Below are 27,140 nucleotides of genomic sequence, written 5' to 3'. Positions count from 1 at the left end.
ACACTGACAACACTATATAATTGGTAGTCTGGCCTCTTTCCATCAATAACACATGTAATCTCTGAGACCTTGCCTGCCTTTTAATTTTGCTTAACATTGCATTCTTCATTTAAAGCACATTATCTATGCTGAACTCCAAGTTTATTTTTAGGTTGCATTCAGTTTTGTGGCTTCCTTATAATCTACAGCCTTTGTTTGTATGATTACTTGCTTACCAGTCTCACTGATGCATAAAAAGCACAAGGCTTTTGCCAAATCTTAAGCCTCATGTACTGAAATAATTTCACTTGTGTTTCCTCTTGGGCACAAGAATCTATGTAAAGGTCATAAATTTTCCTTTAAAGATTAAACTTTTCAAGGTTATACAGAGTAGTTTTCCAAAATACTTGTTCTAGGATTTTTGTTTTGTAGGAAACAACATCATCTGCCAAAATTGTTCACTATTACATCTTTTTGTGTTTTGAGAAAAATATTACATGTATTGATAGCTGTCAGAAAAAATTAAGCAAAGACAAGAATCTATTAAATATTAAGTTAGGCACAAAATGTGTTCTATTAACTAAGCAGATCCACCTGAAACTAATATGCACACTCGAAACAAAATACAGAATATTCATTTTAGGAATTTCATTTAAAAGTATTAGATCTATTTTGCAGATAAATAATTATATCTTTATTCTCTTGATTGCCCGGGTTTAAGCCAAAATTTAAGATAAAAACACACAGCAATAATTAGGTGTTTAGAATAGCACAGTATCTGAACCACATCTAGCAAAAACCGTATAATGTATACTTTTCAGAAAATATAATGCAAAATAAAATTCCATTTTGTTCAAGCTGTCTGCAGTCATCTTTCTACCGAGAGCATTGCTGCCTGAGGGGCTCAGGAGTTCACTTACTAGAGAAATTAAAGTAATCATTACCAAGGCAAACTTCAGAGCCTGAAACCAAACTCAAGTATCCCAAGACTACAATTTCCAGTCCCTATATCCAGTGAGTTGCTCTGTTAATGCAAGAGGTCAAGAGCCATCCATGATTCATAGAATAGTTTAGGTTGGATAGACTTTAAGATCATCGAGTCCAACTGTTAACCCAGCACTGCAAAGTTCACTGCTGAACTATGTCCCCAAATGCCACATCCACATGTCTTTTAAATACCTCCAGGTATGGAGGTGACTCAAAACACTTCCCTGAACAGCCTGTTCCAATGCTTGGAAACCCTTTCTATGAAGAATTTTTTCTTAATATCCAATCTAAACCTCCCCTGGTGCAACTAGAGGCCATTTCCTCTCATGCAATCACTTGTTACCTGAGAGCTTGACCCACACATGGCTGCCCCCTCCTTTCTGGCACTTATAGAGAGCAATAAGGTCACCCCTGAACTTCTTTTTCTCCAGGATAAACAACCCCAGCTCCCTCAGCTGCTCCTTATGGGACTCAAGACTCTTCACCAAAATTGTTGCCCTTCTGTGGACACACTTCAGCACCTCAATGCCTTTCTAGGAGTGAAACAATGGTTCCATACAAGAGTTGTATTTCAGGCCAAAATTTTATCCGCAATGAAAAGCTTTATTTTCAGACGCGATAGGAACTTCTTTTTTTTTTTTTTTTTGGTAAATCCAGGCAATTATATTAAATTGTAATTAACAGCTCATTTAAGTAGAAAATTAAGCAATGCATATCCATAACCTTAAAATATGTGTATTTTGGCGACAGCCTCTATAGCACATGCCACCTACCTGTACTGAGACAAAGTCTCACTCCTTTACTATATTTGTTTCAAAAATACAAGTATGTGCTTTAACAACTGCTATAAATTTTAGAGGAAAGGGAGAAGTTGCAATGAGTTTACACAAACACCTAATGATAATGAAAACTTAGTCTGGGAAACTGGTAATTAAGTTCTGCTCTGGTGAGAATTACTTCCCTGAATCATACTTGGATCAGCTGCAAGTTACAGTGTTGAAATTCACAAGGTTTATATGACTACACAAGCCTTTTTTATAAAAAAACAACATATCCAAGATAACTTCATAGAGGACTTCTCAGTGTGAAAAGTCTTACAAACAGCTGTTTGTAAGAACTTGGATTTCTCTGCCAGTGTCAAGAAATAGTTCCTACTGGAATATTGCTCTGTTCTGGAACAAAGTTAATTTAATTCTGCTTTTCCTGATTGCCCACACCTTTCCAGAAATGAGAAATTCAGTATCAGTCAAAAAGCAGCAAATTGTGAGTCTCTCCTGATCCATGCCAAAGGCAAGTAAGAAAAGTTGACAATTTATTATATTTATTATTATATTATATTGACATTTTATTATTGTACAGAAGTTTTAATTTTCTCCTCCCCTTCAGAAATGTCCCTAAAACTTTCAGCATTTTACCAAAACTAAAAAAAAAAAAATTACTGACAAGAAGTTCTGAAACTATACCTGAAAAAGTTCACATAAACGTTTCTGGAATTTCTAAATCTGCTTAAAATATACCATTAGAAGGGGAACTGTTAAGAAAGAATCCAGGATGTTTAGGCTAGATATAAGTGTAGAAGCTGCTTTTCATTTCCTGGCTACACTTCTCTCAAAGTTTTATTACAGATGTAGCACTTGCCTCATTTCATATTCCCAGGCACAGAGCACGGATGTGGCTTTAATCCAGGCTTTGAAAAGGGTTTGTTCACTTTCAGTTCTGCCAAGTCCATTCATTTAACAATTTTTCTGCTGGTGGCAGTGACTGTCTGGTAGCATACAACATTCTTCCCTGTACTGTACACTTGAAGTTCCTGCTTTTACAGTAGTGCCAGCTGACCTGTCACTGAGTACATCCACTTCTAAATGGATACTACTCTTGTACAGATATGTGTTAGTAGAGGTTGGGAAAGAGCAGGCTGAACAGCAGTTCTGCTGATAAGAACCCCTGGAAGACAGGGTGGAAACCAGGCAATGAGCCAGTGGTGTGTGTGCTTGCATTACAAACTGGACAAATTACATATGGGTCCATATTAGCAAGGGTATAAGCAGCAGATTAAGGGTTATTTATCCCCTTTGACTGGCACTGACAAGGCTGCACCTGGACTATTGTGCTCAGGTTGGTGTCTGCCTGCTATTGATGGATGTGAACAAATTGGACATGTTTGACAAGTCCAGTTTGTCAACAAAAAAGAAAATGATCATGTCTTTGCTCAATCCAATGAAGAGGAATGGACTAAGGAGTGATTTAACACCTGCCTGAAACTAGCTATCTAATCTAAACATTGCCTGAAAAATCACAGAGCCAAATTCTTCCTGGTAGTCAAAAATCCAAATCAAGCAGCAAAAGGCACTAAAATGGCACTTTGTGAGGGGGTTCAGGCTGGGCATTAGAAGAAGCCTGTCCCAAGACACTATAGGATCACAATGCTTGGAGGTTTTCAAAACTTGCCCAGGTAGAGCTCTAGTTGCCTTAACTGAGTCTTGGCAATAACCATGCTATGAGCAGGAGGTCAGTTCAGAGACTCTGTCCAAGGAACATTCCTGTTGTTACATAATTGACAAGGGCTTTATGGAATCAGACAAGAGATATGAAGTATAAACCCAAGCAGAATCATAAGGATAAATATTCAACAAGAACTATTTGGCTTAGCAGTGTTGAAAAAAAAAAAATGCCCACTTTTTCTAACAGAAAAAACCCAGCTCTTTATGTTTTTCATAAACTACTGTGAGAATAGCTCTCAAAATCTGACCAATGAACATTTGCTTTCAACTCTGTGTAATGCAATGGGAAGAAAAACCTTGAGTTTATGCTTTGATATGAATGTATAAGCAGTAAAATACGGGGGAAAAAAACCAGAAAAAACAAAAAAACAATGTTCAGCAATGCAAATTTTCTTAATTGAAAAATAATGATTTTGCCAGTATTCAATAGAAATGAGAAAGGGCATCACACCAAACTCCTCTTCAGAAGACCATGATTCTGCTTTAAGTCTCCCAGATAAAGAAAAATTATTAGGCAACCAAAGACTCAAATCTACCTTCAAACAAAAATCTCACATCCAGTTCTATTTGAAACTAATATCATGTCCAGGCTGATAATACTACTAGAGTATTGAAACCTTTCACAATTCTGTTTTCAGCTTCCATATCAGTAAAAATGAAATATTAACAGAAAGTAGATGTCAGCAGAGATCTCTACAAACATTTGCTCAATTCACAGCACTTTAACTTCCTTTCTGTCAAGATCTCCACTGTCTCGTTGGAATTGTATTATTTCTGTCTGATCTCCTCAAATAAAAATTAACTATTCTCTACTGTCAGTAGGCTTAACTTCAGGGGCACCTATCTAAGTGAAATGTCTAAGCTTAGACTTTAGATTGAGGAAAATACATTCAGAGAGTGCAAATTGAAAGGGCTTAATAAATAAAACTCTCAAGTAAAAAAGCTACCTTTTAATCTAGGTGCTGGAATTTACAGTAAGTACAAGAAATCTAAGATACTGAAAAAGTCTAGTTAGAGATGCTTACCTTGATTCCTGCTGAAAGTAACAGTTTTAGCTAAACTTTCACAAACTTTTTCTTTTAAAACAGAAAGATACCATAAAATCCCATTCATCTGAATTTCTACCTGCCCCGAGTCCAAGAAATCTGTGCAGAAACAATAACTCCCGTGCTAATCTCAAAAGTGTGCATAGTCTCTCCCATGAGTTGTATTTGGCATAAATAATCTGATTTTTATCTGTTCAAGCAAATAATGTAGCAGAAAATTAACTCCACAGTATTTTTTTCAAGGGAGAAATGCATTTTTCCCACTTTAAAAGTTAATAATTAGGTTTTTCCTAGCATTTTCAGTATTTTGTTCAGAAAAAGTAGGTTAAATATAAGCCATATAATGACAGTAACAGCCCAAATCAGCAGTGTCAAATATTGAGATATTTCACCGTGACTTTTCTTCTTAACATAGAGTAACTCTTCCTGAAAATGTCAGCAGAAACAAATCTACTATGGTTTAAGTTGGTTTACAGGTGGAACTACCTAGGAAAAAAACCATGATTTTCATGTTTCCTAATCTCTAACCTATTATGGAATATGTAAGTTAATTATTCAGTGATATTCATTAACATGAAACAGACACAGAGGAACAGTGATGTAATTTAAAGCACAGAACATCTTTAAAGTGCCTACAGAATTGACTAGCCAGAGAATAATGAGGCTCTAAACATGGCAAAAGATTTATTTACTTACGAAATAAATAATTTTGTTCACACTAAAAATATTACCTGCCTCTCATTCAGTGAAATATTTATGTATCAATATAATACTCTAACTGAATTTAAAAAAATAAATTTTTAAAAAAAAAAAAAAAAAATCCCACAAGATGGCCAAAATCTGGATCCTAGGTAAAAGGGCAAAGATAGAGTTAAAGTAAGTTGACACACAGGGAACATTATGTCTTTGGATAGTTTCCCTTAAAAAATACTGTAAAATTCATCTATTATTAGTCTAATAGCATATATATATATATATATATATTCTAAATCTGAGTGAATTACACTGACTGTGCCTGAAATGCTGAAGAGAAGAAAAAGAGCTATGAGAAGGGAAAGAAAGGACTGTGGCTCCTAAATGATCTTGCTGGTTTTTACCAGTGCTGCTGCTCACTTATAATTCAAGTGGGAAAAGCCAACTATATCAGAGCTAATGAGCACCCAAACTACCAAATCTCTGGTTCAGTCTCTTTTCCATGCAAGAAAGCAGGGTAAAAATGTCCTGTTATGACCTAACATCATTTGCTTCATGCTGGAGAATTCTCTGCTGGTGGGATGCTCATAACAGGCTATTCTTAGAAGTAAAATACACGGCCAATATGATGTCTTCAAGCTGGCCTGGCTCCATTCTCTCTTTTCCCCACTTACTATGGCTTTCTGCAAAGGCTTACAGGTCTGCATCACATTTTGTTCACAGCTTATTTGACCTCCTCACAAAATAGAAAACATTCTCCCATTGCACTTTTCCTGACATCAGAATGAATCAATTCATTTGGTATGACCCTAAATAAAATTTTAACTTCAGATGAAGTCATGTCAATGACTCTAGTTTGACAAAATACATTCAGAAACTCAGTTTAAAAAATAAATAAATAAATAGAACAAGAAAGAATGTGGGGAAGAAAAAAGCCCCAGCATTTTAATAAATGAGGATATGACTCTGCAAATGAATCAACAGAAAACACACCAGCTAGACAAAAAGCCTACCTGGAACAGACAGGATTACCTTACCTATTTTTTTTTTTTTTCTTTTTATAATGCTCAGTATTGAATAAAACTGCAGCCTGTTTATTAACTTTGTTTATTAGCAGCAGTGAAACTGCTCTTTGTTAACAGGGGAGCAGGGAACAATAGCCAAGTACAATGGTCCTGTGAACACAAGAAGTAAATGTGAAGAAGATGAACATATGGACTGAAAAGGACAGACACAATTAATGTTATCATATTTCTGTGTGGGTTTAATGATATCAAGATAAAGCCAGACAAGATGCATAAAAAGAAAAAGGGAAGTAGATAGCTCTTGGCTGTACCTGTTACTTCCAGTTTTTCTCAGAACAACAAAGAGATACTTGCTTCTACCTTTTCCTCAGCAGTTCAAATTAATTGCAAGATTAAATTGAGAAGTGGTATCTTTCTAATTGTTTCTTATTTGATAAAATTCATCTTTCACTAAATTTTTTATTCTACTTTTAAAATCTGTAATAGACATAAAGCTAAAAAGTCACAACTAAGTTTTAAACTGACGCAATATAGTAAAACAAACAATTTATCAGTATCTTTTCCAACACTTCTTTGGCAATAATATGAAATATGGGCATTTAAAACTAAAGACAATGCCACATTGCTCCAAAAGTTTAATGGCCGAAACATTCAGGCAAAGCTCTCTAAGTTCTCCATAGTTGATAGTTATGAGACCTATAAATAAGTAAGGTTACTTCCTAAGTCCATATGGAAACTACTTTACACCTTTGAACATTTTCACACCACTCTGTTTTATTTCAGTGTAATTGAGAAAGTTCTAATTATTCTTTTCTGGATCTTCTATGCCACAACAGAAGTTTCCACAACTTTCATGCAAATATTATGGTGATTATAGTGGAGGATTTTTCCTCATTCTCTATAGCTACTCAAGCAGTTAAAAAAAGATTAGGAAATACTTTCTTAAACCATTATGAGTCTGTTTATTCCTACCATGTTTTTCTCATTTGACTCTAAAATAAACATTAGATAATAAACTTAGTTGCATTTTTAATTCTTTCTCCATAAAAAAAAAATTTCATTTTTCCTCTAATAGATTTTGTCATCTAATTCTTTACCTTCTCCAGCTGTACTGGAAGTATCAGTGTGACTCTGACTTTAATGTTTAAGCCTCAAGAGGGTAAGCTAAATCCATACTCTTACACACAACAGTGGTAGTTTTCCTTCTCCTCCTTACCCTAGTGACAGGACTAACACTTTCCAGGTAATTTTTGGTCTCATTTAAAGTAAGATGTGTGCCAGTTGTAATTGAAAAAGTGCCTGACTCTCCAAGGAAACTCTCCAAGTTCATTCCACAACTGCATTCATGCAGTTAAAAATGTTTTATCTCCAGTTCCATGGCCTCATCCCTGTGTTTGCAATCCACACTGTCCCAAAGGAGCTGCTTGGATAAAGTGCTGAAGCTGTAAGAACTGAACCTCAGCTGACAGTGAAGATCAGGGAGAAGCAGTTGAACTTACAGCAAAAGTAGGCTACCAGAAACTGTAAAAATTACAGATAATTATGGTCAATTTTTTAACTAACTCATTACAAAAAAAAAAAATTTAAAAAAAAACTTAAAAATAAATGTAAGCAGTCAGTCTGGATGTTTTACATATCCAGATACCTTCAACTTCACTTAAATAGTTTCTGCCAACTCTGATAGGAAAAAAAAACAATTGTCTCAAAGACAACTGTGCTTCAAATTTGGAAAAATAGTCATAGTGACAGAAGGAAAGTTTTAGAACTCTCTTGTTTAAGGGTAACGATGCAACATGAGCTCAAGCTTTACTGAATATTAAAAAGGACACCATCACAGACACCTTGCAACAGGTGATACAATTTGAATCTTCAGCTCTACTGATGCCATAATATTACCATGTACTACTTCTGCTAAGCACTTTGGACCATTGAAAGTGGAGTTCTCAGAAACTGTGCATAGGAATACTGAACCTTCCTTTCTGCATTCAGTCTCATACTGATGACAACCAGCATTCATCCTTAATTTCTATGAGAGAAGATACAATGGACAGGGAAGGTCTGTAGCTTGCATATTGCTGTAAAATAATCACATCAGGCACAGCTTTATACACATCCAGAATCGTGACACTTGCAACTATCACTACTTGCAGTTGTCTATCTATTAGAAAATTCCAACCAGAAACCAAAATGTCTCTAGAACTCTAAGTCAATCAACCACAAAAGATCCCCAGGTGAAAAAAAGAAATAAAATAAGAAGTAGAAAGGGTCAGAGTTCCTTGCTGAACAGAAAGGAAATAACATCTCATGTCTTCTTTTTAAATTTTTTTTTAACAGGAAAGTAATTTATTATCTAGAATTAGGATTCTTTTGCAGCTATTGCAGCACCCTCAGTCTGTATGAGCTTTATGCAAAACTCACGACTCCTACTGGGATATTTTCCATACACAGGTGAGACAGGATTTACACAAACTTTCATACCCTATACAGAAATTCTCGCCTGAAATCTAAACTCCTAGAAATACACTTGGCTCCCATAAAAGTTTCCATGAAAGTCTATTTGTATCCTATCATTCTACTTTTTGTATCTATGCTGATAAAAACATGCTGATTTTTTATTAGTTAGATGTTTTTTCCTGATTCACTTGAATGCTGTTTTGAAGTAGAAATATTACAATGTAAAAACATTAAAAATCTAGTTTTCCCTTGATTATCTCTACATTTTTGCAGATACTGCTTATTTTAGGAATTCTATTAAATATCAGTTTTAAGGAATGTGAGGCACATTTATAAACACTTTAATTACTAGAAGTTATTTTTTATGCAGCCTTAATACAGTAAGTATACAAATTACTGTTCTATCTAAATTATTCACTCAGAAGAAGTTTCACGGCTTATCTTATTTTTTACTTGTTTTCAAAAATTACACTTCTATTAACTTCATTTTAAATTTCCTTTTAAAGGGATACAATATTTACCAAATGGAGGGGGGGCAATTCAGTTCTTGGCAATTAAGCACATTGAAACATTATTGCATTTATAAAGGGCATCTCCAGCAGAGATAGTATTTCTCATAGTCACTCGGGTTACTTTTTTTGCATCATCTGTTGACTTAAAATAGGAAGCAATTCACTACACACCTGTAGTTTCAGAAATGTCCAAAATAACTAAGGTACTGTGACAAACATTTTTATCCTTGCTATGAAAGGAAAAATTACATTTTCATTGGACAATTACACACTTAGCCAAAATAAACACACGCTAAATAATAGGTCAGACTGTCTCGGCTCCGAAATGTAACACCTCCTGACATTGCAGTATCATGATTAGAATGAGTTCATTCCACATTGTTTACAACATTCATGAGCATTTTTAATTATTAAGTAGCCCCTATCTTTTTACTTCTGTGATAGGAGTGTTCCTATCTTGATGATTTTCCTTTTCTAACAAACAGGAAATAAATGTGAGCAATGCTGGGAAAGCGAGCCTAAGCAAGTCTTGGTTGTGCTCAACACATAGCTGTCTCAACTTCACCCAAGCAAACCACACCAACATGTTTGATGCTGAATAATCAGCACCAGAAGTGGTGTTTGCAATTATTTCTGATGCATCTTGGTTTTGACTGTGTCAGTATTCTTACTGTAAAAGTAGCACCAGTGAAGCCACATTGCTAGCAGCACTTCAGGGGGAAAGCCTCTTGAAGCAGTTTGCCAGTTCTCAGAAGACTTATTTTCCATACTGCTCACATTTTTAAAGTAACAGGAAGTAAGGCCAAAACAAATTACTTTCATCATGCTCATACATTTTTTTTTTAATGAGGAAGGAGCTCAGAGAGACAGATGTTCTCACCTGCAGGAGGGTCTTCTTTAAGTGCATGAACAAGGTGTGTAGTGATTTTCCCCACACTAATTATATCTAACTACACACCTCCATACCTTCCCTTTACTGAGAAAGTGCACTGAACTCAAACTTTGCTTCCCCGAAATAAAATATGTCAATTTAGGTTGCAGCAGTATTTCTTCATTTAAGATTAAAAGTATTTGATAAAAAGTATTTGGTAAAATATAAGAAATTTGTGCATCAAAAACTGTATAAATAATAGTTAATCTGATACTATTTCTGACAGACAATTCTTGAGTTTTCCAAGCAAGTGTAGTTATACAAAATCACCCCAATCAGTGTCAGAGAGAAGATCAGAATTTAATCCTATATTGAAATCCTTTAACCTCTTAATTAAAGCCTATTAATTAACCATTAAGAGCTCAGAGTTACTGGGTATACATGAGGGTTGGAAGAGAATGAAGTCAGGCCACCAGCTGGCCTGCTGCCCATGACCCCACAGAGTGAAGGAAGCAGCAGCGGGCCCCAGGAGCTGCCACAGGGAGAAGGGGCACTGACAGCTCTGTGAATATCTGTTTTCCTGAAAAGCTTGAATACTCTTGCAAATATAAATAGATTTTACTCACATTTGTTTTAGCACAATTGTACTTAAACAAGAACAAGTCTTAGTTCTGCTCCTCAGCAAGCACTTATTCTCCTGCATTGTAGTTCTTATGTTCATGCATTTTATTTTTTTTTATTATTGATCAGGGCACATAGATTACTACATTGTTATGCCATCATGTAAATTGCTCAGAGGCTTTTTTTTTTTTTTGTTTTATTTTATTTTATTAAATAATAAGGCCTAACCCTAAGTGGGTTCAGAGCAAATCGAACTTGGCAGATTCTGGCAGAAGGAAAGCCTTACTTTATAATGTGGTTTTCCTTTTACTCTTTCTCACAGAGGTACCCTCAACTGCCATGACTTTGTAAAAAAACCTACTATCCTAATCATAGACATTGCAGAATACAATTTTGGGAAAAAGTAATGTTTCTTATCCTCCCTACTGCAGAATGCTGTCAATTCCACCTTTATAAAATAAGCCATATTCAAAAGCAAATGCCATTGTTATTTTGTATGTCTTTTGTATCCAGGACTGATCAGGCATCACTATTCACTGATGACACAATATCAATACTGACATATTTCCAGTTTTTTCTGTTATTATTACTAAACTGCTACAACAGGATCTTTGTAATAGTCAGTTTCCAACATTGGAAGCAAAAGCTTTCTTTAAATATGGACTCCCAAAGAAGCAGCTTATTTTATCTTCATCTTACTTTGATCTTTCCGTGGCCTCTAAAGGTAGAGTCAAAAGAGGCAAAGGCATGGCTGTGATATCACAGCCAATACCTGAACAAATCACCAGAGGATATAAAGTTGTGATCCTAGGATTATCCCAACTCATCAGTGTTACATGTCTAAGCAAAGAAAGAATATTCATTTAGTGTACCTAGGTAATTAGTATTGTAACAGCTAGGAAATGGAAAATGTACACAGTAGGGTCCCACATCCAAGAGCTAAGCTTTCCAAGATAGTTTCCAACAGAACACATACCACAATATTTTCTTAAGAAATTCAATATAGATACTGTAAAGAGAAGAAGGTGCAGCAACATCACTAGATATGATGAAATATGAATACAGCGTGCTTGCTACTTTAAATTCACATTTAATCTTGAAACAGACATGCTGCTGTTTCTGAAGTTACCTGGGGTTTTTTTTGTCATACAAATCTTAGTGGTTTTCACACTGTTGGTGAACACTGCAGTAGAAACAATAAAACGAGTTTAGTTCTTAGGCACATAACTGAGAGAAGGGGGTGTCCACAACTCCTCCAAAACCATTTTCTGACACAGTATGCATACATGGATAAAGTATGCCTGAGAACAGAGGCCTGACTGTGTTCCTGCTGACAAAATCCAAGTTCTCTCTGCTTAATATCCTCGCACTGAAACAAGAAAATCCATTCCCTGCAATAAACCTGCTCTTACTAATCAACTGTTAAAACAGAGAATACATAAATGGATGCAAAACTTCCTAAAGGTTGAGGAAAAGGTAGAAACATGTAAAAAGAGTAACTTGTGTTATTGACCAGCTTTCAAATTTTGGAGTAATTGAATTATGTTAGTGACAAATCCAAATTCTGAATAGGCCTCAGTAAAAACTAGATTTTTGCTTCTGTGACAGTGCCTTTTTTTTTTTTTTTTTGCTCTGTGAGAATCTTCACCGTCTGTTAATGTTATTCATAGATGAGACTTTGTACCCAGTAGTATTCCTCCTCACCCCAGGCTTCTGATCAGCTCACTCTGGCACCATCTGTCTGTGTTTGTTCTGGGTCCAAGATACTCCAGGAGCCACATCACTATGAATTTACTTCAACTTTCTTTCTATACAGAACATAATCAGAAAAACATCTTTTGGAAGAGATAGGTAAATTTCCTACTTTTTTTAAATCAATATTACTTCTACTATCATCACAGAAAGTACCCATGAGTGCACAAGTAAAAGCAAATGGGAATGAGGATGTTGATCTGCAAATTAGAAGAGCTGATGGAAGGTTCCATGATATAAATATTCTGTGGACTGGCCCCATCTTGGAGCATACATGAATGTTCTGACTATCTGTCCAATTGTCCTCAAATCTCTAAAACCAGAACTAAAGTGAAGACTACCCCACATAACAAAAATCTACTGGTGCTAAAAGACAATTGTCTCATCTAGTATGTCTTCTGTTAGCAAACATGGCAGAGCTCCACATCCTGCAGTCAGCTTTATAAATCAGTCTAATCCTTTCCTGACTTAAATAAGAGAGAATGAATAAAAACTTTCTTCCTCTAGCCTTGCTGCCCCCCAACAACTCTTCAATTAAGGAATGAGCATTTAATTATATTTTGTATAATTAACTGAGAAAATACTACAACTGCTCCTTATCAAAGCAATAAAACAAGACAACAGTGACAATAACACTTTACCCACCTTCACTCTGAAAATTGTATCACAATCAACCACTGCAAATACATCAAAATAAAAGTACACAACTGAGAGAATAAACCCTCCCAAATACAAACACAGCATTAACTCATAGCTACCAATTAAACAGGTTGTTGAAAGAAGTTGGGAGTTTAAAAGCATGTAACCAACATTACTGAACTTTCATCTGAAAAGCTCTGCAGCTGGGAAGCCTAATTTTATTTTCAGCAAGCCTAATTGTGTTTTCTAACTCCAGGGGACAGGAATTCCCCAGATGCTCTTGACTGACGGGTCTGGTTCTGCTTTCAACCTGCAAGTGAGCAAAAATACTCACTGCTATGAAACTTAGTATAAAAACCATCACTGTTTCCACTGGTATCATTAGCAGCTGGAAGTGCCCATATTGGCATTCAGCACTGCCCAGAGCTGAGTCATTTGTAGAAGTCATTCCAGAGGTACAAATGACTCTCAGTATCTGCATTCAGTAACAAACCTTAAGGTGTATGGCTTAGACCACACAGGTAGCCTTTGTCAAGTACCAAACATATTCCGTACAAAAAAACCCAATAGATTTTTGTTAAAAAAAAAAAAAGTTAAAAGGTATCCACCAGATCCATTTCTAGAGTTACTGGCATTAACTGTTTCAGAATTTGCTTCCTGGTTCTTAAATTTGGCATTGATTCATGGATCTAATTGTTGATTTTCCAAGAATTCAATCCAACATCTTGAGCATATTTATGCAGTTACGGTGTTACAATTGATTCAACCATGATCACTGAATCTCTCCTCTTTCCTGAATATTTATTCAACATTTTTCATTATGCTCTTATCTTGGTATCTCTACCTGTGTTGCAAAATAAAAATATTTAGAATATTTTTTTAATATCAAATTACTGTTCATTAAAACTATCCTTTGAAAGCCTTTTTTATTGCACCGATCACCACTGATTTAAGAAGCCTGATGTATCTGATACAAACAGTTAAAAGTCATCAGTAAAGCCACTTTAATTGTTTCAGAATGTTATTTTTACTACTAAATAAACTTTTATACATCTCTGACTTCAAATTCTTCATCAGCTGTCCTCCCAATTCATCCAATAATTTAAAAACTTCTTCTAGTTATTTCCAGAAATTTTTCAATCACTCAGTAGCATGTACAGCAGAAGAAATGAATGTCTTTTTTCATGTTTCTTACTAACAGTTTATATGGAAACAAAACAAAACAAAACTGGGATTACTCTGGGATAAAGATACTGGACTTGAAAAACTATACAAGTTAGCACCTTTAGTCATAGCCTTACTCATTTGTGATACCTCAGTAATCCCAATATCCTGGGAAGTTATTCCTCTTTGGTAAAAGCCATGCTGAGTTTTCCCACGTAAAATGTTGACAGGATGAAACAGATAGAAAGAAGGTGATGAGGAGAAATATCCTGAGGAGAGGTACCAAAGAACTGTTTTGATCTACAGTCATGCAAAAGATTTAGAGAATCATCCCTGGAGAAAGTAGCTCTTAGCCTATAATACCAGGTGAGCCTAATTACAAGCACTGAACACACCAGAAAGCCCAAGTCAGCAGTTTTCATATAAAAACAGAAGCTGAAATGCCAAAACAAGCTCAAGTCAACCATAATTATTTTTCCTAAGTGATGAAAACAGACACTCATAACTCTGTTGTCTTGTGTGAGTGCACCCTGAAAATACACTTTACATTTACAGTACTTCGAGGGTGGCTGCATGACTCACAGAAGCATGGCTTCAGGGAAGAGAGAGATCAGTTCCATTAAAGTCTTACTAGTTCCAACATCCTTTGATTTTATGATTCTGACTGTTAAGCTTACTATTTTCTCTTTGAAAACTCAGCCAAAAAGAACATTAACCTATAAGCATCTATTTTGACATATTTTTAAACTAGATAATGCAGAAAAATGTGTTGATCTCTTCTTCAAATCCAATAGTACTAACTTAAATTTAAAATGTTTAGAATACAGAAAATACTGATAAAAATGACAAGTACCCATGGTGAGGAAAACTGTAACAGAGTGGAGCAGCCCAGAGAGCCAAAATAAAATACACTGGGAACTTGACAAAGAGAGATAAGAAAATCTTTAAACTAGAAAAACCAAAGTCTTGAGTTTGAAGAAGATGGTCTATGAAAATTTTTGTGTTATTAAAAGGAATTGTCTCAACTAACAGGAGCCCAGAAATCACATACACCAAACACAGCCTGACTGCACATTCTGGTTTTCTATGTTAGGTTTCAGACTAGGACTCTGTGCAGAAAGGCTGTAGAATTGCTGAACTCCCAAGCCTCCCTTCAAGCACCCTAACTGCTGTTCTGTAGCATAAAGTTTTTGTTCTGGGTTTATATTCTTAATGGGAATATTAATTCAAAATGAAAAATTACCAGAGGACAAATAATGACATAAAGTATGCCATGCAAAGGGATTCAGATAATATAAACCACGTGGAAGTTCAGATTTTGGTATTTGTTATGTTCACAATGAGAATCGTGAACCTGACCACAATTCTTCAGTGTAATATCACACATATATTTTTTATTTTCTATCCAAATATGAGAAGACAATTGTTCCCTGCTTGAAGAGAAAGGCAAATGTATTTAAAAAGCTGATAAAATTTTCTATCAACCTAACAAAATGTAAGAATCAGAAAATATTCTCTTTTTCATTTCTTTTGCTTAGTCTCTGCCAAGTCATCTCCATGAATTTGACTAAGAGATTATTTTATCAAAATAGAAACTCTATAAGAAAGCTAAAAATATGTTGCTTATTTCAATTTTTCCTTGGTTAAAAGAAAAAAAAAACACAGCTATTAAAAAGTTACTTCCACAAACTTGAATTTCCCTCAAATTGACATGAATAAAAACTTATGTACCATGAATGGTTGAAAATTTATAGATAATCCATTAAAAAACCTCTATATATTGTAGCAGCTGTGGGTGCACTGAATAGCCACTTCTAAATAAAAAAAAATAAATTCTACAATGTAAATCTATATTTTCAAGAATTAATAATTACCTGCATTTATTTTTTTCATATTTTTACTATAGTTTAGTCAGAGTGCCTCAGCAATAAAAGCTACTCCTCTGCCAGTTTAGTCCCTGACAAACTAGGAAAAAAAAGATTCAGATTTCATTTAGCAAGTCAACACCATCTTATGCCACTTCTTGGAATAGTCTGACAAGGAAATAGCAATATTGCATGTAAAATAGGGGTCACATCACTTCCACTCACAGAATATAACATCCTCATTTTAAGGAGAATGACATTAATTTATCATCAATAATGTAGAGCCAGTAGAGTGCAGCAGCTGGGGTCTGATCTTCTCTAGAAGTTTTGACCTCCCTAATAACAAGACTTGATAAATCATAAATTGATGCATGATCTTTATCATCAATTCTTCACAGAATGAAATGCACAATTCTTCTTCAGAAAATAAAAATTAAAGCATTCATTAGAGCATTTATAGCCTCTACGTTTTGCAAGAATACCTTTTGCCTCTTTCCTAAATGTTCCATTGGAAACTGAGGTCACTGATTCAGCTGCAGGCTTAACATGGTTTCCTCTTTTTATAAGAGTATCGCTTCTGTCTTGTTTAAGTTAAGCTTAAGCCAGCATTTTCTAAATCTATTTGCTTATCTCATTCAGACAACCTGTCATCCCTCTAGGGGTACTGTCTATTCCTTTTTGAAAGCAGTTCAAATCAGGATGTTGTCAGCATATTAGTAGTGTCACAGCCTGTGACATTCACAAACCCTGAGAAATTGCAAAAATTAGAGCAAAAATACTTCCCACAAAGCTTTTAGGAGCAGTTCTATGTTAATGTATTGCAGCCTGTGCTGTCTAGAAAGCATCACCTTACACCTTTATGCATATAAATATGTAAAAACTCCATTCTTCAATCATATAATATTTTACTTCTTCTGTTGCATAACAGAAAACATCTAGACATTTTAGTACAAAAAATAGATCAGATGTAGCTCCAATTAGCCCTACCTAATAAATAAGTGGATATTTTTCCTTATTATTCTTTTATCCAATTTATTATTAAGTATATAAGCACAGGTTAAGTCACTTTGGGGGATTTCTTTCCCCTTTTCCTTTCCCATGATACTAACTACTGGCCAGCTAAGTATAGTGGTTGTATTCTTCTTTCTGTATGCAAGCCTATTTTTATAACCCCAGATCCTCAAGGAAGTCTTCATTATACCATACTACTTGTTTTTTGTTTAAAGTTTAGTTCTATCTTTCACAAATAGACAATAGGTTTCTTACATTTTCCCTGATCTTTTCTTAATTCTTTATTAATAAAGTTTATTAATAAACTTTATTAATTTATCAAAAATGCAGAATCGTGCTTAACAAGCCATTTCTTCACTGAAAGGGTATCTTAACCTCATTAACATTGTGAATAATCCAACCAACATAAATAAATTTTTCTTGTATTAAATATTTTGAGAAAAAGGTCCAGGGCAATCATACAATCAGGCAACTATCATGCCGTGTCACAAATGGTAAATTTAATAGTCTCAGTAAGAGATGTAATAAGTCACCAGAATCAAACAATGCAAGTTGTTTTGGTACCTCATATTTACCATATTATGGAGACAAAATCAGCTTCATAGTTAAGAGGTACTTTATGGATTTCCATTTTACTTTGAAATAGCTACAATCTGCCCATATTTTTTATATATATACTGCAAATTAGAATTTTATTTTTAACTCATTTACTCTGTTTTCTATCAATCTTACTGCCCAAGAAAACAAAGTAGAATGTTAGACTTCTCATGACTCCAATGTCACAAGTGTATTGGCTGCAGAGACCTATTCTTCTCTTTCCTGAAATTATTCTTTCTAGTGAAGTGTGTTGTTTTCCACTGGTCCTGTTAAAAACCAGTTTGAACAGGAACTGCACTGACTGCAAATAAACCCACTGAGTAGATATATATGGTGTAAATTGTATAAAATACTTGTTGATGTGGGCTTGCTATCACATATCCATTAGATAATTTGAAGACATTTAAAGCTACCTAGTGGTTGGCAGACATAATCTTTACATAGCAAATTTAGAATTCAAAATTAATGATTTATCGATTTATGTGAAGTATTTGAGAAATGTCAATCTATTTTAACCACAATTCATTAGAAATTCTAATAAACAGAAAATTTTACTGTTTTGCTGGTGTGGTCTACCACAATAGAAAAATTCATCTAATCTACAGAAAAATATGCAGAGAAAGGTTTTACTGGATGTCATCTTACAGTAATTTTCAATGTTTGCTTCCTTATAGCGACAACATGACTTCCAGAAAAAACATAAATAGCTATTGACAAGACATTTTTAGCCAAAAAACAATACCCATGTTGTGCTAAGCAATGTACATTTCTTAACCTCTCCTAGAATAAGTCTAGTAAAAGAACAAAAAAGCAATAAAATAATGTATTTATTTTGAAATTATTAGCTACAAAAAGCATTGTTTAATGACTTTTGATGCTGACTGTATTTTGTCCACTGCTCATTAACACTGTGCTCATAACTATCAAAGAAAGGAGAGAGGCTCAATTTCTGCTTTCAGATTTCAGATTCAATGATGAACCTCTTACAGTTCTTAGCAAGCAACCAAACTTCCAGCCTAAAAATAAACAAAAATGTTTACGGGAAAAGGAAAAAAATCTTCCATCTTTTCAATATTTGGGTATCTTTAAGCAGCAAACATTACAAATTTTCCTAAATCACTGCTTAAAAACCCAGAGCTCTCATATCTTGAATACTGTGATGCTGATCACTGTTAACTAAAATATATATAATTGTGCTTTTAAAAGGACATCAGACAACAAGGATGACCAGAAGCAGTTTCTATCATAGAAGGAAAAACTCTTGACTCTGCAACTTAAAGGGATAACTGTATGAAATATAATAGACTGCATGGAACATAATACAAATGTTTTAATGTTATACATATTATAGATACATTATATAATACAAGACTAGCACTTCCCATTGAAAATATCAGGAAGTAGTTTTAAAGCAAATAAAGGGTGATAACTTCTCTATACAGATAATTAAATTGAAGAATTAATTTTCATCATGTTCTGAAATCAGGAATAGAAGTAGGTTTAAAACGGGACTGCAAATAACTATGGCAAACAGATTCCTTATTGCCAGGGAATAAATCCAGCAGTATGCCTGCAGCCAGTGCCTCAGAAGTCACCAAAATACCTGTATCACAACCATTCCATGCATACCCCTCTCCTGATGGGTATTCTTAGGTATTCATTGCTGGATGCTGCTAATAAACAGCACTGCAATAGTGGAATCTTCAGTGTCTTCTAGCATGGGAATTCCTTTATTGTGACTGGAAATTAACACCATTATGTAACATTCCAAGATTCATGCAAAAGAAAGAGATAAACCCCAAGTCAAGCCCTTAGGCACAAGACCAGTACATCCTAATGAGGAACAAACAGAATACACCTTTTACAAAATAAGTACCTTATAAATTTGAGGGAATAAAAATTGGAAGGCTGATTGTTATGCATCAAAAACAGTTGTTTCGGGGGTCAGCTAAGAATTTCTACTCTGTAAGGATTAAAATACAGAAATATCTCAAACACTGCTGATAAAACTCATGATGAGGTACACGTGTGCTCGAGATAAAAGTATTCTTCATCAAGACAAGATTATTCTCAATGTCAGAATGACCACAGAAACTGGGAGAGGTGCCTAGCATCTGCAGGAAAGAAAATGTCACTTCCATCTTGAAGAAGCATAAGGATCTATAGAAGCATAGACCAGTCAGACTCACCTCGATCCCTGGGAAAGTGATGGTACAACTAATCCTGGGAACAATTTCTAGGAAGTCATATTCAACCAATGTAATGACCTTCTATAATGAAATGACTGCCTGTGGGGAGAGCAGTGAATATTGTCTACCTTGTCTACAATAAGGTTTTTCCCATTGTCTCCCATAACATAGAGGAGCTGATGAAGTACGGACTGGATGAGCAGACTTTGAAGTAGATTGAGAACTGGCTGACTGGCTGGGCCCAGAGCAGGGAGGTCAGTGGCACAAAGACCAGTTGGAGGCCAGTTCCTAGAGGTTTATCCCAGAGGTCAACATTGAGTCCAGTCCTGTTCAATACCTTCCTGATGTAGATGTACTTTCAGCAAGTTTTTGGATGACACCAAAGTGGGAGGAGTGGCTGATATGCCAGAAGGTCATGCTGCCATCCAGAGGACCCTTAACAAGCTGGAGAAACAGGCTGACCAAAACCTCACAACGTCCAACAAGGTGAAATGCAAAGTCCTGCACCTGGGAGGAGACACACACACCGGTGTGGAAGTGATGCTGGGAACTCCTGGCTGGAGAGCAGCTCTGCAGGAAAGTCCTGCTGCACGGGTTGAACATGGGCCAGCGTGCCTTGAGGAAAGGGAAGTGAATGGCATTCTGGGCTGCATTAGGCAAAAGCATTACCATCAGGCAGAAGGAGGTGATCCTACCTTTATTTAGCACTGGCTAAGCCACACATGGAGTTCTGTGTCCAATCCCAGCCTCCCCAGTTAAAGAGAAACATGGACATACTGGAGACAGTCCAGCAAATGGCTAAAATTTAGAGACTGAAGTGTCTCTCACATGAGGACAGACAGAGAGCTTGAACTTTTTAGCCCAGAGAAGAAAAAGTTCAGGGAGGGGATCTTATCAATAAATACAATTACCTGTAGGAAGGGTGCCAAGAGAATGGATCCAGGCTCTTTTCAGCAGTGTCCAGTGACAGGACCAGAGGCAATAGGCACAGACTGAAGCACAGGAAGTTCGCTCTGATCAGAGAGAAGCACTTTTCATTCTAGGGGTGACCAAGCACTAGCATATGTATCTCTTGCCCAGAGATTATTTCTAGAGTCTCTATCCCTGGAAATATTCAAAATCCAGTTATATATATTTGTAAACAATGGCCCTAGGTGACCCAGCATGAGAAGGAGGGTCGGGCAACATGACCTCCAGAAGTCTCTTCCAACCTCAACTATTCTGTGAATTTTGTGGTACAGAACTCATGTTCAAAAGCATCAGACTAATCCTACCTCTGCCCATAAGGATACATGGTCAATGGTTCTACAAAAATACCTTCTCCAGAGCAAAAGTGAAACCTGTAACATGATACTTTGTTTTCAGACACTACCAGTTCCTTTTCTGCTGTCACTCACCACATTTTGCCCTCCTCAGATTCACTGTAAATAAGCTCATCAGCAAAGGTGGACAATCAGATATAACTTGAAATTAGACTCGGATACTGACAGTGATTTCAAGTGGAAAATGCCAAAATATGTATGAATAGTGGTAAAAATTTCTACAGACATTTATTCTTCTCCCCAGTGTCCCACAGTGTTCCCCAGTACAACACCTCTTTGCAAGCCATTAATGTCAGAGAAAAAAATAAAACTTAAAAGTTGCACCATTAGTATTTCTGTTCAATTTTCTCCCTGAAAGTTTACAATAATCACAAAAATAATTAATACGTTAACAAAATTATCACAAATAAGCAGTGCTGAAAGACACTTTTAAAAGTCACTTAGTCCATTCTCTTGTACCAGCACAGGAGCAGCAACACTTGTGTCTCTTCTAGCAGATATTTGCCAAACCTGCTCCTTAAGATTTTCACAGCTTCCACACAAGTCCTAAACAAAGTATGCAAGCATTTTAAGTTTTCTTTCCATTAAAAGGTTCTCCCTACCAAGTTCAGTCCTCCCTAATTCAACTTAACTTTACTCCTTTCAGCTTCATCATGAGATGAACATGGAAAAGTAATAATTTCCTTCCATTTTTCAGCAATGTTCTGTACAATTTAAAGAATTGTCCATCTCCTTCATTCCCTCAGATTTTCTCTTCAGAAGGCTAAATTAACTCATGTGTTTGATTCTTTCCTAACACATGCCATGTTTTCTAGACACCTAATTATTCATCAAATAATTTTAGACACCTAATAATATGTTTATTATTTATAAATATCCTAAGTATTCCTGTTACTCTCCCACTGAATCACAACTGCTCCACATATTTTTTGAAGGGTATGCTGTTCCAGGTGAGACCTTACCAAAGCCTAGCAGAGTGAAAACTTCTTCACAGTGCTCCTTGGCTGGTGTCTGTACATTCCTGTATAACATTAATCTCTTTCAAGATACTGGCTACAGCTCAATTTACAAACTATTAGGGCTCCCTGATTCTCTGCCAAGGAACATTTCCCTACACCATTTTTCTCTGTCCTATGTCAACCACATAAACAACCCCTACAGAACATCCCTTTGCATTTTTCCTTTTGAATAGCATCATAACATCATAACCATAGCTTGAGGTTTTCAGGATAATTTTTTAATATAATCCTGCCATTAGGTATTAACACAAGAATGGAAGAAGTGTATCTATAAATTCAGTGAGTATAAAAATTAATCAATTTCTTAGTTATATAATAAAAACACTGAACAAAACTGGTTCCCAAAGAGGTCACCATTCAAAAAGATCCTTCCATAATAACAGTAACCATTTATTAATATTTTTTGTTAACTATAACTCATCTGTTCACACTGTGCATACAGTATTCTCAGTTTTCTGAAAGCCATATACTTCATATTTACAACACTAATGAGCAGAAAAAATTTTGCTGTGTTAAGGAAACTGGAATACAAAGAACTGAGGTGTTGTGAAGAAAATGTAAAATTACCAGTATTTAAATTAACCAAAAAAAAAAAAAAAATCACTATTGATATTGTACACAATTTTATAAGCAGTTAAGTGAGAATATCAGAAAGAGAGCTCAGGATAATACATTGCTTTACAGAACATCAATTTTATGTCCTATTTTTCCATTTTAATTCATGAAAATCTTTCACTCTGTATTCTGAAAAAATATCACAGCTTTAATGACCCACAAGTATGAAGGTCCACTTAAATATATATATTAAAAAATAAATGAAATTTGATTCTGCCTGGAAAGTAGTTAACAAGCATGCTTTAAACCAGTTATGCATGAGTTCAAAAGCAAATATTTATTTTATCACATGAACTTACAAGGCATAAACCTCTAGAAGAAAGAAAAGAGTGCAACTTAACAGTTTAAAGCTTAAATAACATCTGAAATACATTTTAGGAATTTGAAAGTTCATAATAATAAATATTTTTTAGTTTCTCTTTATGAAAGGAATATTTTCATCTCCATGCTTTAAGTTCTACTCTAAGACTGAATGCCCTAGCTTTGCCAGTTTCTGTTAAAACTTAAAATTTTCAGACAGAAAAAAAAGTAGTGGCTTTTTCACAGATGAAATACTGGATCCATCACAGCCAAAAGTTCCTCAGCTTTGACTGACCCAAGATTTCACCTTTTATCTGCTGAAGTTCTGAAACTTCACAGATATTCTAAAAGCATGAAAAAAAATGACATGATGTATTCCTGGTCCTTAGCAAGCTCTTCCAACATATTATGTAGATTCATACAGCATTCTATGCATGACTCAGACAGTGCATGTGCATAGACATGCTGTAAAGAATGTTACATATCATTCCAGCTCCTCATGCACAGAAAACACATCACTTCACCAGAAGTTTCATTATATGGAACATTTGCCAAAAAAGAAAAAAAAAAAAAAAAAAAAAAAAAAAAAAGGCAGAGTAGTAGTAACTCCTTAAATTGTATTCTAATGCAATCACTTAAGCTACTGATAAGGAGAGTAAGACCTGATTTTCAGTTTTCCATTTGCAAATGAGGGGTTAGAAAGCAAAGACCTGTACTCAGTACAAGGTATTGTAAGTACAGGAACTCAGTTTGTAAAATGCCCTCAGCTGAATGTTCTAAATGGGCAATTATTTAAAACATACTCTCCAGGATGTTCTAATGCTACACAGACATTACTTAATCTACAGAGAGCAGCTTACTTACGTCTGGGGCTCCTTTTCATTTTGCTGTTTTTGCTGTGGTTGAAGAACGTTATTTACCAGCTCAGTGATCCCACTAAAGGGAAACCACCTGTTTAAACAAGCAAATAATGTGACTGAATAACCAATAAAACCACACTAGTTTAAATGTTTTCTTATCCAGTGTTAGTGGAAATACACAGGCGGAAAAGCTAGAGCCAATGGGAATGTTAGCTGCAGAACTAAGTCAGCCACTAAGGGTGTAAGGGAAGTAAAGTTTTACAATTCACCAGTCCACAAGCAGGCAGCAAGAACCTACATCCAGCTAACATGTGGATGGAGTAAGAAGCTACAGGCAGCTCTCTTACAAGCCAGTCAGGAAGCAGATGACAAACTACCTGCAGCCTATCAGGTATCAGTGAAAGCTAATACCATCAAAGGTGCAGAGAGCAGAACACGGCAAAGGTAGAAAAGTCGAGCCTATTGCATCTTTAAGGTACTTTACTTACTGTGTCGGCTGTGGTTTTTGCTCTTCTTTGACCCTAAAAAGATAAGTTTGCACAACTGAGTGCAACATGTTGAAAACAACTACCCTGAAGTACTAAAATCTGTATCAAATGAAAAGGGAAAAGTTCCTGTTTTGAGTTAAAAGGATTTGCTTTAACATTTGTTATATGTTTGTATTAAATTGTACTATGGGCTGATTTCCATTTAGTTTTACCAGTGGGGAGTGCCAAGTATAGAAAACTTTAATATATATCTAAAAATTAAATCAGTAATATTCTATATCTGACTTCCAATTTCTTGCACATAATATCATGTTAAAACTTTTCCAGCAATACATTCAGCTACATATATAAAGGAAGGTACTTTGATTATGCAAACTACAATCTGTTTCTTTTTTTATTCACAACCAAGTTGCCTGTCATAGTTCAAGGCAAATTTGTAACACATAATAAATCATTTAGAATGCAATATACTAAACTAATAGATTAAAGGAAAATCTACATTATATTCATTGAACTGCAGTGATGTCAGGACCTGAAGACAGCATAACTAAAAACTAAGGAAGAAAAGCTATGTAATTTAACTCTTGAGTGAACTTTACTACGATTTGCTTAAAGAAATAACTGGATAATGCATAGAGCAGGTCTGTTTAGTACTGATTAATAGTTGTCCACTGTCTTACGGAGAATATTCCATCTAAAATATGTACTCTAACTTAAGTGAGCAAGCTGGTGTTCTATACCAAACCTGTGCTGATTTCAGCTGGGGTAGAGTTAATTTTCTTCACAGTGTCTGGTATGGGGCTGTGTTCTGGATTTGTGCTGAAGACAGACAGGGTTGATCACATAGGGGTGTTTTTGTTACTGTTGAGCAGGGCTTACACAGAGCCAAGGCCTTTTCTGCCTCAAGTACTGCCACCCTGGTGAGGAAGCTGGGGGTGCAAGGGAGGTTGGGAGGAGACACAACACCTGTGCTCAGCTGGGACAGGTGACCCAAACTGACCAAAGGGATATTCCAGTCCATATAACATCATGCTCAGTAAATAAAGTTGGGGGAAGTAGGAGGAAGGTAGTGGGGGGATATTTGGAGCGATGGAGTTTGTCTTCCCAAGTAATGTTAAACCTGATGGGGCTCTGCTCTGCTAGAGATGGCTGAACACCATGGGAAACAGTGAATTAATTCTTCATTTTTTTCTGCTTGTGTGAGGAGCTTCCTCTATCAAACTGTCTTTATTTCAACCCACAAGTTTTCTATCTTCTACTCTTCTGATTCTCTCCCTGATCCTATGGTGAGGGAGGGAGTGAGCAGCTGCCTGGGCCTTGTTTACTGACTGGGGTTAAGCCATGACAAAAAACAAGAATAGAGACATATTTACATCCTCTTATTGCAGATATTGGTCATAAATATCGAGTCAGGTACTACTTTCCCTGTATGTTCAAAAACCCGAAAAGGTTCCTGTACAGATATTCTGAATATCTCTATAGGGAATACTCTCACCTAACTAAACAGGAAGTACAGGCTCATCATTTTAAGTGGGTGCTTGGTGTTGCACAGAAAACTAAAGCTTACCGAAATAGCTCCATATCTCCTCCACCATATGATATCACAGGAAGTATCTCCATAAACAGAATTCAGTGACTACATAAGAATTAAATAAGTGGGCCATGAGAAACAGTAACCTTTCCAAAACAGAGTACTGAAAGGGACAACACACAGTAAAATATCTTCTAGCATGGTTTTGTCTCCTCAGCACTTTAGAAATGTATATACAAAGTAACATTCCAGTACAAAAATAAATAAATAAATAAACCAGCCCCACAAAACCCAGCAGATATATTAAAAAAAAAAAAAAGGTAAACATAAAAATGTCTCATGCCATTGCAATTCCACTCTACCATGCATTTTAGTCATATAATTATCTTTTTAATCAAGAGAATCCACACTAGTTTTTCAATGTAGAAAATTCAAAGCAGGAGAAATAGAAGGGATGGGAAATTAGAGCATGTCCATACTTTTCTCACTAGGTAGTTCAGGACATTTAATTTAGATCCCCAAGATTATGAGCATTCAGGTTCTGTGGTCAGCTGTGAAAAGGAAACTCCTAGATAATAATTCAGAGCTCCTAAGTTGCCTACACAGAACTAGACACTGAAATGTGACCTCCCTGACAACTGGACATTGAAAAATGAATACATCACTAATCTGTATATTCCTTTCCATACATGATTTCCAAACATATGTACTTGACTCTTTCAAGTTATTACTTCATTGTGAATTGTTCTATTGAACTATTTTTTTTCAACAGGATCTAGCATATTTACATAATAGTATATATCTGGTGGCTTCAACTGCAACTGCAAACCCTTGGGATTTTTGAGAAATCTTACAATCTATAGTTTTGCACCACTAAATAAAACACATTGTCTATTATCAGACATGTTGAAAACCTGCATTTAAAATTAATTTCTCAGAATTTTATAGGAACACTGTGTTCTAAGTCAGGATATTATATGACCCTACAATTCAAAATATCTCTCTCAAAAATTAATCTTTTCGCCTCCTAGAATTCTGTCTCATTCACTATACACTTTCCAACACTGCAGTTATGTGAGGACAAGAGCTTCCATTATTA

The 27,140-nt window shown here is 35.5% G+C and overlaps 1 protein-coding gene across 34 annotated transcripts in view; it reads right to left on the bottom strand.

Annotated features, from left to right (window-relative positions):
* The window catches only part of RIMS2 (regulating synaptic membrane exocytosis 2), a 443,102-nt gene that overhangs the window by 360,700 nt on the left and 55,262 nt on the right, over nucleotides 1–27,140 (bottom strand). For 4 of the 34 annotated variants that reach the window (XM_033512411.1, XM_033512408.1, XM_015618871.2 and 1 more), the window contains exons 2-3: nucleotides 24,511–24,543; nucleotides 24,027–24,113 (exon numbers count right to left, since the gene is read on the bottom strand). The exons of 29 other annotated variants lie outside the window; for them this stretch is intronic. In XM_033512411.1, the coding sequence (XP_033368302.1) occupies nucleotides 24,027–24,113; nucleotides 24,511–24,543 (120 nt within the window). Of the gene's footprint in view, nucleotides 1–24,026; nucleotides 24,114–24,510; nucleotides 24,544–27,140 lie in introns of those variants that run through there. One more of the 34 variants, XM_033512398.1, reaches the window with a different exon arrangement.

Source organism: Parus major, chromosome 2 (genome assembly GCF_001522545.3).
Source record: "Parus major isolate Abel chromosome 2, Parus_major1.1, whole genome shotgun sequence".
NCBI classification, from domain to species: Eukaryota; Metazoa; Chordata; class Aves; order Passeriformes; family Paridae; genus Parus; species Parus major.
The sequence above is the reverse complement of the archived record's forward strand: the minus strand, read 5'-3'. Positions and strand labels throughout refer to the sequence as shown.